The sequence below is a fragment of the Gopherus flavomarginatus genome, chromosome 18 (genome assembly GCF_025201925.1).
Source record: "Gopherus flavomarginatus isolate rGopFla2 chromosome 18, rGopFla2.mat.asm, whole genome shotgun sequence".
NCBI classification, from domain to species: Eukaryota; Metazoa; Chordata; order Testudines; family Testudinidae; genus Gopherus; species Gopherus flavomarginatus.
The window spans coordinates 6,438,566-6,454,295 of record NC_066634.1 but is presented as its reverse complement, the minus strand read 5'-3'; the positions used below and the strand labels follow the sequence as shown (position 1 = coordinate 6,454,295).

The 15,730-nt window shown below is 50.0% G+C and overlaps 1 protein-coding gene across 1 annotated transcript; it reads right to left on the bottom strand.

Annotated features, from left to right (window-relative positions):
- Positions 1 to 778: 778 nt before the first annotated feature.
- Positions 779 to 5,242, bottom strand: LOC127036934 (uncharacterized). Its single transcript, XM_050928219.1, has 4 exons — positions 5,193 to 5,242; positions 4,664 to 4,785; positions 1,249 to 1,950; positions 779 to 1,166 (listed from the first exon to the last, which is right to left on the bottom strand). The coding sequence occupies exons 1-4, from the start codon at positions 5,202 to 5,204 to the stop codon at positions 779 to 781; spliced, it is 1,224 nt and encodes a 407-aa protein (XP_050784176.1). The 5' UTR covers positions 5,205 to 5,242.
- Positions 5,243 to 15,730: the final 10,488 nt, after the last annotated feature.

The following is a 15,730-nucleotide window of genomic DNA, read 5'->3' as shown; positions in this document are numbered from 1 at the left end:
CAGTGGATCCCTGCCTGATTAACAAGCAGGTGAATCTGGCTCAAGAGGAGAAGTGGATGAAACGAACAGGCATGTACGACTCACCAAGCCAGGGCAGGCCCAGGTTTCTGTCTAACCGGCTCTCCTGCCCCCTGTTCCCGTCCCCCATCCCCAGCGCAGCACCTCAGAGCCTCCAGCTACTGACTGGAACCTTCTCCCGTCAGTCCGGGGAGCTGCAGGTCCCCGTGGAGTGACGGGGCACCTACACGTCCCACTGCAGGTGGACGTGTGCCCAGCACTGGAGCCAGGGCGCTTTGCCCAGCAGTTCTCGTGGTGCGGCGTGTGCCGGCCAATCTCATGGACCCACCCAGAGCACACAGGGCAGATCTGCCCCGACCCCTCTCAGCCCCCACTGAGCTTCCCCCCATCTGAGCCAGCCAGTGGGGGCTGGCAGGAAACATGCAAACTGGGGCCTGCCCAGTGTGTTTTTCGTGTCTCTACCTCCACCTCACCAGCAGGTGGAAGCAGATGGCCAGGTTCATCCATAGGGAGCTGGGTGTCTGGCAAAGGCTGCCCAGCCTCACTCCCAAGGGGGTGACTCTGCCAGGGGTCTGGGCTCAGGGGGAGCCCCAGGCAAAAAGTGGGGGCCAGGCCTGGCCCGATGAAGGGGGCACTGCCAGGGAGGCTGGGAGGCCTCCCACGCTGTGTAAAGTCCAGACACATGGACAGAGAGAAGGGAGACAGACACAGGGACAGAGACACGAGGCCCCAGGAGGCTTCAGCACTTTATTGGTGTTAATCATTTGGGGACTGGGGGGACTCGCAAAATAACAGGCCTTGAGAGAAGAAATGTCCCACCCCCTGCATCCCTCAATCCCCCAAATCTTCTGATGGTGCCCTGTGCCCTGCCCTCCTCGGCTGGTGCCCCCTGGCCCGCCATCCCCCGCAACTGTCCAGTGGTGCTCTCAGCCTCGCCGCCCCCCACGTCCGCCTCGCCGCCCCCCACGTCCACCCCGCCGCCCCCCACGTCCACCCCGCCGTCCCCCACGGCGTCCGCCGCCCCGCCGTCCTCCACGGCGCCCCCCTCCCCACCGTCCCCCACGCCTCCCACGGCCCCATCCACCCCTTCTCCCACGGCCCCATCCACCACGCCTCCCACGGCCCCATCCACCACGCCTCCAAGGAAGCTCAATGTCCGGCCATCCCCTCAATGTTAAGACATCGTCCCCTAACCCATTGTCCCCCCAACTCTCCAGTGGTTCCCCCTGCCCCATCATCTCTCCAACACTCCAAAGGGGCCCCCTGCTCTCCCCTACATCGTCTGCTTTCCCCTCTCCGCCCAGCTCTCCCTCCTGCCCCCTGCCAGGTGGGTGCAGTGGCTGCCTCATGGCTCGAATCTCGTCCAGGCAGGCGTTGGGGTCGGTTTTGGGGTCATTCCCTCTGCAGTCCCTGCAGCCCTTGGTGTCGCAGCGCAGCAGGGGCACGTCGGGCAGCCGGTGCCAGACCTCCAACAGGCTTTGGGGATCCAGGTCCCGGTCCTGACGGTAGATCTGCCGGAAGACGAAGGCCTTGTAGTTGTGGTCGATGAGGCGGAAGGTGTCACTCACCATCCGTAGGATGTTGTGGGGCCTCTTCACCAGCAGGCACGTCCCCGTGCAGGGCGAGCGGATGGTGAAGAAGATCAGGCAGCTTCTCTCGTTGTAGGTCCGGGCCAAGAGCTTCTGCACGGGGCTGTTCCGGTCTCCCTGGAGCAGGTGCCACTCGGCGTCTTCCCCCACCCTACCCAGGTGCTTCATCCGGGCAGCCACAATGGGCCCTTCATCTGGGTCGTACAGGACACCCTCTGGGTTAATGGCTGCCTGCATGTCCCACAGCTTGTTCCTGGGCAGCACCTGTTCCAGACCAGATGGGTTCTCACAACTGGCTTTCTGCAGGCTGACGGCGAAGGCGTATTCAACAGCCAACCCATCCCTAAGGGAAGGCAAAGCAAAGGGCAGTGAGGAGACAGGGGGCTCTGAACAGCTTTGCCCTCAGCCCCGAGCGACAAACTTGGGTGGGTCACACATGGTGGCGCCACTGGCCGGTTCTAGGCTCTCAGGCTCCAGCCTGGATTAGGGAATGTTTGCCCCGTGGGAGAATGAAATAAACTTGGAGGGAGGTTTTATGAAGAAACTTCCCCAGGGATCATCAGCCCGGTGTGAGCTTTGGTCCGTCAGCCCCACAGGGCTGAGCGTTACCACTTGAGCTCCAGGAGCAAGTCAGAGCTTTTAGGCGGAGCCAGCCCAAGAGAGGGACGTGACACGCAGTTGGCCCCAGGATACACAGCGATTTGCTGGAGAGCTGAAGAACACAGGAGATCAGGGCTCCTCATTTCCCCCCCAGCTCTGGGAAGGGACTGTGATTGTGATTAAAGGGAGGCTAACAATGGCACCTCTATGTGGCACATTCCGTGTGAAAAGCTCTGGGTCTGCCACATTAGAGCTGGGTTCTCATCCCACCTCTGCCTGAAGTGGCCTTGTGCAGCTCAATTGGGGAAGGTTGGGGGCTGATAACTGACTGAGGACAGGACACTAGTTTGTAAGGTCTGAGGCCTTTTTCAGCAATAAGCAGCAGCAGCCAGGAAACAGAGAATCACATTCCCTCTAAATTATAAAGAAAATGTAACACTGGGCTGTTAAGGTGGTGCTTCTATCATAATAGTCCTCACCATCACCAGGTCTTAAAACTGTAAAGAAAACTTCGTTTGACAGCATTCAACAGCCTAGCAAGAAATCCTTTATCAGCAGTTGTCATTGTTCAATCTGTACCTCTGATGTTTTCCCTTTATACTCCCCCACTTCTCTACTGTTTATCTAGATGGTCTCTGTCTGGTTCTTTGAATGTTTCTGTCAGTTGCATAACTAATCTTGCAACATTTAAATCAACTCAGGTGGTGGGATATGATTGGGTAAAGAATTATTTTGTAATGGGCTAGGATTGGTGAAAAACATGATTTTGTAGCATTTCAGTTTACAGTGATTGGGTCAAGCACAGCTAAGCAGGACTCAAGTTTCACTATATAAACTGGGGTCCAAAAGAAAGGAAGTTCTTTGGATGGTAACTCCAGGACACAGCCCAAGATCAGAGCTGCCAGACCTCAGCACCCTGCCAGCCCTCAATGCAGCAGCTGGAGCCCCACATGACCTGGCACTGACTGGCCCCCAGGAAAAGTTCGTCTGCCTTATTGGGAGTGGTGAGCATTGTCTGCTTCCCCGTGTATTCTCTTTTGGTAGCTGTTTGTAAATAGAGGTTAAGGATATTACTGTGCAAGGCTTTTTCACTGGTAAAAGGCCCCACAAACCTGCAGAAAATTATGCCCTGAGCCCTACAAAGTGGAAAAGCGCAGGGGTGCCTAAATTAACCAGGTTACGCCTTGAGCCCACGGGAGGATAAAGATGGGTGGAGTGTGCAGGTAACAAATCAGTAACAAGGGCTGTGATGAGCACTAGACAGCAGACATGGGAGCAGCTCTCCTGGCTCCCAGCCCAGTGCACCTTCACCTTAGCTATGATCTACTGGGAGGGAATCTTTCTCTGGGGGGGTCATAGCATGGGCTTGGGGGAGCACAGGTGTCACCTGTGGGGGCAGGGTGAGCCCTCCAGACCCTTCATCCTCTAAGCTGAGCCCCTTCCTCCTTCTGCAGCCCCCAGCCTCTGGAGCAGGGGGTTGGAATGAAGCTGGGTTCATGGTAGTTTGTCCTATTATAGGGCCTGAATGTGATCATGAATATTCATGCTAATGCTCAGCCTCCCATGCCCAAATCTAACATCCTCACTCTGATAATACTGGGGGGCACTTACCCTACAGGCCAGATCTTTTAAGAGTCTTGGGTGCAAGGTATCTGGTCCTCATTTATTTGAAAGAGATTGTAGAGCAAGCACATGGTTAGTGCTGGTCCAATTTTTTCAGACAGAACAGTTTTTCTTAGGGAAAGGCTGATTTAACAAAATCTAAATGTTCCAAGGGAATACATTGATTCTGTGTAATTTTCTGATGAAAAATATTCAGAACAATTTGTTTACATTGAAACATTTGGTTATGACTTTTTTTTTTACTTTTGTTATGTTATATTACTGTTTATAATATACAGGTGAAAACATATGGACTTTCATATTATTATATTATATTATACTATAAAGCAGGAAATGCAAGTTGCTAAAGCTGAAATGGAAATATTTTGAGCTTACTGAAATGAAATATTCAGATATGGCCCAACTTAAATCTGTTTTTAATTTTTCCAAAACAAAATTTGGAATTCCCATTTCATGAAAGTTTTCAAATTTTAGTTCTAATTCAGACTGAAAAGAAAATAGAAATTTCAGAATTTCCGAGGGAATTGGAATTCCAGTTTCCAACCAGTTTTTCACAATAGTAATGAAACCCCCAACCCCGTGCGCTCCTAGAATTACCCCTCTCCCAGCTCCAGGCTCCATCTCCCCCTGCATCCCAGAATCACCCCTCCCAGCTCCCCGTGCACCCCAGAATCATCCCTCCCAGCTCTGCCATGCCCTGAGCCACCTATGCCATAGAAAATCACATAGGGCAAAAGTGAAGCATCTTCCTCCATTTTTGCCTTCATTTACCACCTGGAGAGGGCAGAGGGGTTCCAGCCAGATGGAAAATGCCCCACTGGGGCTTCACTCACTTGTTCACATGATTCTCAATCTCTCTGAGCGCGGCGGGATTGATGCTCCCGACAGTCTCTGGCCCGAAGCAGAGGAGAAAGGGCAGTAGCAGGAGTCCAGCCCTGGGCATCCATCCCGACACCTGCACAGGACCCCACAGTGTCAGCACCTCTGAGCCTGGGCACAACCCAGCACCATCAACCCACATCCCCTAGCTCCTGGTGTGCTACCGACAGGAGAGGGGGCCGGGGATAACCCCCTGGAGATTGATGGGATGAGGTGTGAATGGCAGACAGGTCTTCCATGGGGCTCTAAGGGCCAGGATATGAGGGACAAGGGGGACTCACCTGGGATTCCATAGGGCAGGAGGAGGTGGTGGGGATTCACCAGTTTCCATGGGGCTAGAGGTGGAGGGGGAACGCCTCATCAGGGTTTACATGGGGCAGGAGGAGGCGGAAGAGACTTACAAGGGTTGCTATGGGGCACAAGCTGAGGGGCAGTGGGGACTCACCAGGGTTTCCATGGGGCAGAACAAGGTGGGGGACTCACCATGGTTTCCATGGGGCAGGAGCAGGAGGTGCTGTCACTCACTGACTGAGGCTCACACCGGATCCCCAGTGATGGGCTCTCAGCTCCCAGCCCCTCTTCTTATACTCCATTCCCCCCAGCCCCCCACCACATGGTGCAGAGGGGCGGTACCCGCTCCTGTTGTCCCCGTGACCAGCCCAGGGGCAGGGGAGGTGGCACTAGGTGGGACTCAGCTACTTCATTCAATATTGCCTTGAAAGGAAACTCCATAGGGCTGAGCTAGGAGGGGTGGGGCAGACAGGGGAACAGGATGGGAGGTGGCAAGGGGCAGGGCAGACATGGTGGGGGGTGGGAGGTGGTGGAGGCACTGGGGCAGATGGGGAGGGGGATGGGGGATGGTGAGGGCCAGGGCACACAGCAGTGGGGGATGGGAGGTGGTGAAGGCCGGCCAGGCAGACTCCAGGCTGGAGCATTGGCCCTGTCCAGGTGGGGTTGGTTTGTCTCATGCTGGGGGTCGACGGGGGGAAGTTTCTGATTCTCCTCCTCATGAGCAAGGCCTGGGGCCTCACATCTCTGTCCCTGTGTCTGGCGCTGTGACCCTCTGTGCTCCAAGGCAGTTCCCCGGCACCCCCATATTTACCATGGTGATATAATTCGGCTCTGTTGTGTACACAGTGAGCCTTGTGAGGCATCATTCAAAAAAGCTTGATCTGTGGAACATTAATGTCCTGGTGGATTGTGTGTGCTGTCATTCTATGGGCAATTATGAAGTTGTGGTTGGTGTCTTGTCACTGGAAGATGTTGGGAGGTTGGAAACACCCACAATCAGTCTTTCAGGTACAACAATGGAGAAGCCAGACAGTGCTGATGGCCCATTAAGGGGAATGAACACTCCCAAGGGCTATCATGTGTCCAATGAAGGCTTCTCACAGGAAGCCCATAGACAATGGACATGGCTTGACTCATGTCATAGCAAAAGATCTTTCCAGCAAGCTGGGAGAGCCTATAAAGGAAGGGAAGTGACTTTTGGCCTCTCACCCCCCCTCCCCACAACTCAACACCTGGGAGCACATCTGGAGAACAAAGAGTGTGAACAGGGGAGGTGGTTCCAGGCTGCAAAGGAGAATCCCAGCCTAAGCAGTGAGGAACTCGACCATCTATTGGATGTAGCCAATGATTTTATTTGGTATTCATGTATTGTGTGATGTTATGATTACTTTCTATATACTCATGATATGTTAATCAGAATTGATTTATAGGATTATAATAGTATAAGATTAAGCAATATCTTGAGGAACTAGCTAATAAGTCAGACAAGCTGAAACACAAGAAGACTGTAGGCTGAGGCTCGCTGAAAGACTCTAGCTTAGCTATTTTAGGCTTTGGATACCAGCAGGTCACCAAAAAATGAGGGATAGCTCAGTGGCGTAAGCATTGATTTGCTAAACCCAGGGTTGTGAGCTCAATCCTTGAGGTAGCCATTTGGGGGGTAGTCCCCCTTTGAGTAAGGGTATGGACTAGGTGACCTCCTAATAATGATGTTTTTAAAAAAAAAATAATAATTGGATTTGTGGCCATATATCTGCATTGACCATGACAGAATTCTTTCTGATTGGGTACTACACAATACTGTTTCTGTCCTGCATAGGCTATTTGCTTCATAGGAGATTTTCTCGTAATTATTTGTACTGGACATGATACTTGTGTTACATTTACTGCCAGTAAGTTTTGCTGGTACCTTTCCAGCTGATCACATAGCGGAGTTTCTACCTTAAATATGTTTCACCTACAGATTAATTGATGCCCCTTTTGAGAGCAACAAGTTATTTGTGGGCAGGGGTGAAAATAACTTAAATTTCTTACAGGTACTGTCCTGTCACAGAGGGGGATTACGGCAGAGGATCGGGGTGGGGGTGTTCCAATACGACAGTACTTGTTAGAAATTAAAGTGTGGGGTGCAGGGGGTTGGGGGCTGAGCTGTGTGTGGGTGTGGGGGAGCTCAGGGCAGGCAGGGGATTGGGGGCCGTGGGTGGCTCAGGTCAGAGGGCTGGGTGTGTGGGGGGGGCGTGCAAGAGTCAGAGGAGGAGGCGGGGGCTCAGTCCAGGAAGGGGGCTGGGTGTGTGGGGGGGTGTAGGAGTCAGAGCAGGGGATTTGGGGGCTGTGGGAGGCTCAGTGCAGGAGGCTGGTTCTGTGGGGGGGGTGCAGGAGTCAAGGAATGGGGGCTGGGTGTGGGGTGAGGGTGTAGGAGTCAGGGCCAGGGGTTGTGGGTGAGGAGGGCTCAGGGAAGGGGATTGGGGGGGATGTGGAGGGGGGGTGCGTGGGGGGAGACTCGGAGCTGGGGCAGTCCCGGTCACAGCTGAGTTACCTTATCTGGCTGGTGGACAGGTCCCTGCCCTGCTACTCCTGTTTGCTGCCAAGGGAGCTGTGGGCCGGCTGTGTGGGGGCCCATCTGCTGCAGGGAAATGGGTGGCGGTGGACGTGAGAGACCCCCCTGGCCTGCTGCTCCCTTCCCTGGCTTCTTCCCAGGGACTGCCAGCAGCAGTGTCCGCCACAGGCACTGCACGGATGCTGCCTGGCTTCCAGCGAGAGAGGGAGAGAGGGGCAGCAGGACAGGCACGGACACCGCACCAGGAGCCCGGTTTATTTTCTGGAGTACATAATTGATGTGCTTTCTGATTTTTTTAACATTCACCTTACTTTTAATTGACATTTCTGTACCAAACAACTCTGTAATGCTGCATAGAATTTCCAGTGGTCTTGTTTTGGGGATTTTTTGGGTTTTTTTTTAGGCGCATAGAGATCACAGAATCATAGAATCATAGAACTAGAAGGGACCTCGAGAGGTCATCAAATCCAGTCCCCTGCACTCATGGCAGGACCAAGTACCATCTTTAGACCATCCCTGACAGGTGTGTGTTTAACCGGCTCTTAAAAATACCCAGTGATGGAGATTCCACAACCTCCCTGGGCGATTTATTCCAGTGCTTACTCACCCTGACAGTTAGGAAGCTTTTCCTAATGTCCGACCTAAACCCCCCTTGCTGCAATTTAAGCCCATTGCTTCTTGTCCTATCCTCAGAGGTTAAGGAATAATTTTTCTCCCTCCTCCTTGTAATAACCTTTTACTGTTGTCATGGCTCCTCTCAGTCTTCTCTTTTCCAGACTAAACAAAACCAATTCATTCAATTATGATTGTCTGTTTTTAAACCCAAATTAGCTATATCCTGCACCTGTTGTTGATAAATGGTAATCTTATTCCCAAGGATTACTGAGAAGAAAGATGCCACTTTGGTGTCTGCAATAACTGAATTTTCTCATTTGCCAATTAGACAAATATAACACAGCAGGGATATGTATAAATTGTACCTGATTAATTAATACCCCTGGCACAGGTTTGGCAGTGAGACCACAACCAGGGCCTTCTTGCAATTTTGGACATTTTACTGAGTTTTGGGGCTTATGGTTCTTTTTAACTATTATTGTCTGTACCTTTACTTTAACTACTGCTTTATCAGAGGCTCCTTGAACAATTGCAACAGGAGGATGATTTCTCTTGGGATTTCTTGGTTGGGTTTGAATATAACTCTAAGCTTTAGACAATAAGTCCAGTACTCCCGGCAGAGTGCTTCCAGGGTTAACATACATTATTACTTTACCCCGAACTGCTGGTAAAGAATTGTTAACAAACAAATTAGTACATTGGGGTTTGTTTCCTTACCAGGCATTTCATTAGAGAGCCAAGCGGCTGAAAGTCTATTGTGAAATGTATGCGGTGACTTGCCTTCCCATTGCTTCATGTAAGCTACCAAAGTCACTCCTGCCTGGCTTGGGGACATGTGGAGGCTCTGGTTTGGGGTCTAAAGTGTCTTGGGGTACAATGGGCAGGTTAGATTTAAAATGAATGATGCCACTTGCTCTTTTTATTATGACTCCTGACTTGATTGGCTTAGAGATATTAAAGTGACTTTTAGATTGCAAAGACTTTTGTCTTTCTTGAGAGACACTGATATCCAGAATTTCACCCTTACAAGCTTTTACAGCAACTTCTACAGTTCCCTGAGTTTCTTGCAATAAACGACCCCATTGTGGATGGGCTTGCAAGATATTTGGCTTACCCGTATTCTGTTCTTTTCCTCCTCTCTTTCATTATAGACACTAATTGCTATTCCTAACTCTTTTCCTAACTTTCCAGATTGTTCAGTTTCCTGTTGCTCTTCCTGTCTGATTTTAGCTTTCAGCCTGATAAGTGGGGGTGAGATTCTACCTCCGCTTGCTGTGGGTTGGTCATTCCCAGGTTCCACCACAGCCACTGGAACATCTGGAATGATATTTACAACATAGACATGTGGCAACTTCATCTCCATGCAATTATCCTCCACATGTACTTGATGGATCTGTCCATTTCCCCCTTCGCTATCTATTACCTGTGGATACAGATCCCCTAGAATGTCAGAAGTTTGCTTTATTGCCTGTGTTTTGTGACCTAGCGCTGCTGTTTTTACTTCTTGCCCAAACAAATGTTCCTGCCCTGTGGCTTCTTTTTCACACCATAATTTTATAACCAGGCTCTTGTAGGTGTTGCTTACTGTACCTTAAGTCTCTTGCCAAACTCTTCCTTTGATTAAGGAGTACAGGATTTACCTCCCTTACCCTACTGAGTTGTTTTTTCAATGTCTAACTAGACTTCTGCTCTTTGCATAAGACTTGTTTTGCCTTCTGCAGTTGTTTTACCTTTCTTTTAAATCCTTTTCCATAGGATATTACATGCTATAGATACACAATCCAGGGCTATTTCTTTCACCTCTTAAGCCTTTTTCCCCCGCCTTTTCCTTTTCAAAGAGGAAATACCATAAATTTCAGGGATCTCTAGGGACCTCAAGCACTACAGTAGTTTTTAACTAACCCTCCTCCACGGGCTTTAATGTAGTCTGGCACAAAGGCCTCCCAGGACGTTTGTGGAGTTGGAATTGTTGCAATAAATGCCTGACTGGGTAACTTATTTTGTTCCCTATTTCTTTTGGAAAAGTGGCCGGCGTCCCTTCCTTGCTCCTAAAATGTTTACAGGGATTTGATTAGATTTTTTAAATTGAGAAGGGTTTGTGGTGCTTACTTCTCCTTCAAAAGCAGCAAAGAGTTCTGTGGCACCTTATAGACTAACAGACGTATTGGAGCATGAGCTTTCATGGGTGAATACCCACTTCATCAGATGCTTCTCCTTCACGTGTTTTACAGCTGGAGCACACCGAGAGGAGGAGCAGTGACCAAGGCAACCCCACAAAGATTTCCTTGATCCTCCATCAGTGGCGTAGTTCAGAGGAGTTTAAAGTTTGGGGAGCTTATTAATTAACATGGTGTGGGGCGGGGTGCTTGTTGCTTATTATTGACAAATGACGGCCAAGTGTCCTACCCACTCTGCCACATCTGGTAGGGGGCTTTTACTTATACGTGAATTCAAGAGTCCATTACACAATTGCAATTCCTATTTTCTTCCCCTGAGCTCAATGTTGACAACATTACCCAGACAGACAAACATCGAATGCAAGCAGGCATAAGCAAAAGCAGAACGTCTCCCAGTATGACTTTTGACCTAGATATATTATTTTTTTTCTTAAAACCTTTGTTTCTTATTGGGTTTCTGTGTTTACTATGGTTCCACTTGCTCTTTATGGCTTCTTGCGTTTTCTATGGTCCTGGGTTTCAGCACCAAATCTGGAGCCTTTCATTCTATTTAACATCAATCAGATTTCCCTGGGTTCAGCTCTGGTGGCTACAGTGTCGATTTCAAGCGAGTTGTCTCTGTTCTAGATCTGGAGCCCATAGGAACACAGGAAACCATAGGCAAGTAGCACATACAATTACAAAAGCATCTCTCTTTTAGCAGTTTTATTAAAGTTCCCAATAAAATCATATAAGTTACAGCACATCTAATTCCAAATCAAGATATGTGCCATTCAGTAATTATAACTATAGAGACACGTACATCCTCCTAGGCGGCATTAGAATCTGTTGGCCCTCTCAAACTCTGTCTGCCCTCGCATGGACTGATTGTTACTATGGGAGTGCTTCCTGCTGGAGTTTCCTGTAGGAAGCTCAGTTTACCTACTTTGAGCACCCTTTTTGAAACTGTGACTCTATCTATACCTACATTCTACACATGTACATGACAACATCTTCCCTCTCTTTCTTATCGGTCTATGTTCCCTGGAGACACGAGGGACCCCAAATTCTATAGGCTGGGTAGGTCGATGTCCCGCCTTTGTCTTGCGGTTTAAGGCATGTGTTACAAGCACATTTTGTTCTTACAGCATTTTTATGATTTAAATTTAACTTTCCTACTTTGACTTTCTCAATATTACCCGTTTCTGCCTCTTTTCTTTGAATTTTAGGGCATCGGGTTATTTTTAAGGTTACCAAGTTACACCACATTTTGTATTCCAGGCCTAAAAAAGCTAAGCTAAAATCTTGCAGGCCTTAGCCCACAGGCTTCTTGCATTTCAGCCTGTTTGACTTATTGCCTGGTTCTTTTAAATATTGCTTAATTTTATTCTTTTATAATTCTGTAAATCAAATTCTGCTTAACATATAAGGAATATATAGAATGTAATCATAACATCACACAATAAATGAATACAAAACTAAAACCATTGGCAACATTTTCCCCCCTTGACAGAGTCAGTATTATCTCATTATCAAGTGATGATTAGATTATAAGTGCCCTGTCACATACATATGACAGCATATGAGAATGATTAATGCAATAAGATACATATATACTTGATAGAGCATTCACATTTAATAGAATCATAGAATCCTAGGACAGGAAGGGACCTCGAGAGGTCATCTAGTCCAGTCCCCTGCACTCATGGCAGGACCTGCACCATCTAGACCATCCATGTTATGGGAATGTCTAACCTGCTCTTAAAAATCTCCAATGATGGAGATTCCATGACCTCCCTTGGCAATGTATTCCAGGGCCTAACCACTCTGACAGTTAGGAAGTGGTACATAGTTAGGACAGTTAGGAAATAGTACATAGTTATAAGCTGCTTTTGGAACTTGATGTGGACTTATGCTTTGCATTACCTTATAAGTATTAACGTTCTTGTATTCTTTTTTTTATATTATTTTTGGTTGTTGTGAGTGTTGTAACAGTTGAACACAGAGGTAACAGAATAGGAAACACATGCAGTAAATAGTTTTTCGCCTTTCTTTGCAGTGTGGGGCAGCGTCAGTTGCTGGAGGATTCTCTGCATCTTTAAATCTTTATACCACGATTTGATGACTTCAATAGCTCAGACATAGGTTAGGGGTTTGTTACAGGAGTGGGTGGGTGAGATTCGGTGGCCTGCATTGTTCCTATGGGCTCCAGATGTAGAACAAACAGAGATTACTCTGTTGAATTTAAAACTGTAGTCGCCATCACTAAGCTCAGGGAAACATGATTAATGTAAAATAGAAATAAAAGGCTACACAGGGTGAGACAATGCCTGGTTCAAATCGTGTTTCGTTTTTAGAACTAAGACTGCAAATTAGTTTTATTTCTTAGGTGACCAACTTTGATCTCTACACTCACCATTTACAATCACTTATCGTCTGTCTTTCTGTAGTTAATAAATCTGTTTTATATTTTACCTAAAACAGTGTGTTTTGGTTGAAGAGCTTGGAGAATCTGCTCAGTGTACACAAGCTGGTGCATGTCCTCTCCACATCGAGGGAGGAATGGACTGAGTTATAAATTTACACTGGCCAGGCTTCTCACTAGGGCAGAATGGCACAGACATGGGATCCAAGGATGGAGAGCTGCAGGAAACTGGCTGGATCCTCTCTGTTGCTGGTTCCTGAGTGGGTGGGAGAAGAATTCATGTAACTTGGCTGGGTGTGTCCCTGCCTATGGATCATAGAATGATAGAATATTAGGGTTGGAAGGGACCTCAGGAGGTATCTAGTCAAACCCCCTACTCAAAGCAGGACCAATCCCCAACTAAATCATCCCAGCCAGGGCTTTGTCAAGCCTGACTTTAAAAATCTCTAAGGAAGGAGATTCCACTATCTCCCTAGGTAACCCATTCCAGTGTTTTACCACCCTCCCAGTGAAATTTTTTTTCCTAATATGCATCCCAAATCTCCCCCACTGCAACTTGAGACCATTACTCCTTGTTCTGTCATCTGCTACCACTGAGAACAGTCTAATTCCATCCTCTTTGGAACCCCCTTTTAGGTAGTTGAAAGCAGCTATCAAATCCCCCCTCAGTCTTCTCTTCTGCACACTAAACAAATTCCCTCAGACTCTCCTCAGAAGTCTCCAGCCCCCTAATCATTTTGATCTGATTTTTGGCTGTATAAGTGCGGGACCTGGAGGGGGTTGCAGCTTGTCGCAGCAGCATAGTGTGAGATGGAGCACAGAGGGCTCAATGGTTCCTCAGTTCCAGGTTACACCCCAGGAAAACCTTTCAAAAGCGCCTGCATCTCTGTCTGTGTGTCTGCCTCTCTTCCATCCTGTCAGGCCAGACACAGACAACTAGGGACGGGGCAGGAGGTTGAAAATGCCCATCTGTCACTCAGCGAGATCAGGTTGTCGCTGTCTGTGCCAACAGCACTGTGCAATGAAATTAGATGTCGGGAAGGTCCCAGTGGTTGCCAATCAGCTCTGACATCAGTGGACCTGTTCCAGCTGAGAATCCTCATGCCAAGGTCACCCCAGGGTGAGGAGAGGTTCTAGTGGGAAGCTTAGAATGTGCTTGGGTGGAGTGGGAGTTCTAGACTGGAGTTCAATGCTTGCTCGAGGAAGGGGAAGAGGTTCTAGACTGAAGCACAGAGGTCGCTGAGAAGTGAGGGGGTGCTAGATTGGAGTGTGGAGCAGAGTCAGCATGGGATGTGGGTCCAGGCACAAGCTCTGGGTGGGGCAGAGGTTCTAGATAGGAGCCACATGCACACAGAGGTTGAGGGATCTAGATAGGAGCCCAGTGCACACTCAGGAGGGGCAGAGGTTCTAGACTGGCGGCTGTTACACACTCAGGGGGTGGCATTCTAGATTGGATCCTGGCACATACATGTGGGTTCCATACTGGGGCTCAACAAGGGAAGATATTCCCTCTGGAAAGCACATCATGCCCCATAGGGACTAGCAGAAACGCAGCACTGCCTTTGCCAAACCAGCTGGTGTTTCGCTAGGATCCAGGACTGATGGAGGTTTGGGGTGGGTCCAGGACAGAGAAATGTAACTGAGAACCTCACGCCAGCAGCATCTCTGCCTCCTACAGCCTCCTGGGGACATTGGGATGGAGGTTTGGCTTGTGATGGTCCCATCCAAACGGGTTGCTGTTTGGAACTGGAAAGTCTTCTTCCCAGGTGAGGGGAAACTGAGGCAGGGCTCACCCACGGTGCCACACCTGGCCCTAAGGGGGCATGATGAAATGGCCTGCGCTAAGACTGAGCTGCTTCTCTCCAGTGCCTGGCTGGCCAAGGGGGCTTGGCACACAGGGATAGGGCTCCAAAGGGGCACACTGTTGTTCTAATGCAGGGTTAATGGGGGCAGGCTGTAGATGCCAGGAAAGGTAAGAGAACAGGAAGGGTCAGCTTGGATCACATTTGTTGCCAGGCTCTCAGACACCCCCTGTCCTTTGGCGGCTCCCACTGCTGTCCAGAGAGCGACAGCTCCGTAGCAATAGGACTGAAGGCACAGCTGGGGGGTGGATGTTTGGGGTCACACAGCCCTCCGGTCTTGGGAGGGACCCACTAAATGTCTAATACTCCTGAGGAGACCGTCTGTCTGCTCACCCCTTCTGTGCCCAAGTGGTGCCCCCGGGGACTATGGAGCAGGGCAGTTCATGCCCCTTGGAGGCTGTACTGGTGCCTGGGCCCTGCAGGCATGCACCCTGGAAAGGAATTTCATAGTCCAGCCTGGGTTAGTGGGAGGGTCCCCTCTGGGTCAAGCTCCCCTAGCTGCCAACGGCCCCAGCCCAAGCTTCCCCTGCTGGTGCAACTGTGGCTTGAGAAATAAACGATCCTTGTGGCCAGGGTGTTGGAACAAGAGCCATGGGGCCGGCAGGCTCCACCCCTGAGGGACCGGCCACTGGTGGCCTTGTCTGTGGGGAGCAGGTGAGGGCCTCCCTCCTGAGCCCCTCACCCTTCCTCTGGGGGCAAAGGGACCCCCAGGAGAATAAGAACCCAGGATCCGGGTGAGAGGGAGGGACCAGGGGAGAGCGAGGACCCCCAGCGGGCTGGGCAAGGTTGGTAGAGCAGCACAGTGAGGGGGTTTCTGGGGGCAGGGATGCAGAGAAGGTATTTCTGGCAGTTTGGAGGAAAGCAGGGGGCCGGGGGCAGAGTAGGAGGCATGGAGGAGAGCAGGCAGTGTGGGTGTTGCTTGATCTGCCCCGCAGTCCGTCAGCTTGGTCCCTGGCTCCCAGCCTGGGCCCCCTTCCCAAGAGGGGACCAGGGCCGCCCAGTGGATTCAGGGGGCCTGAGGTCTTCGGCAGCGGGGGACCCCCACCAGGAACGGCGCCAGGGTTTTTGGCGCCCTAGGCGCAGGGCCGACTCTAGCCATTTCTCCGCCCCAAGCA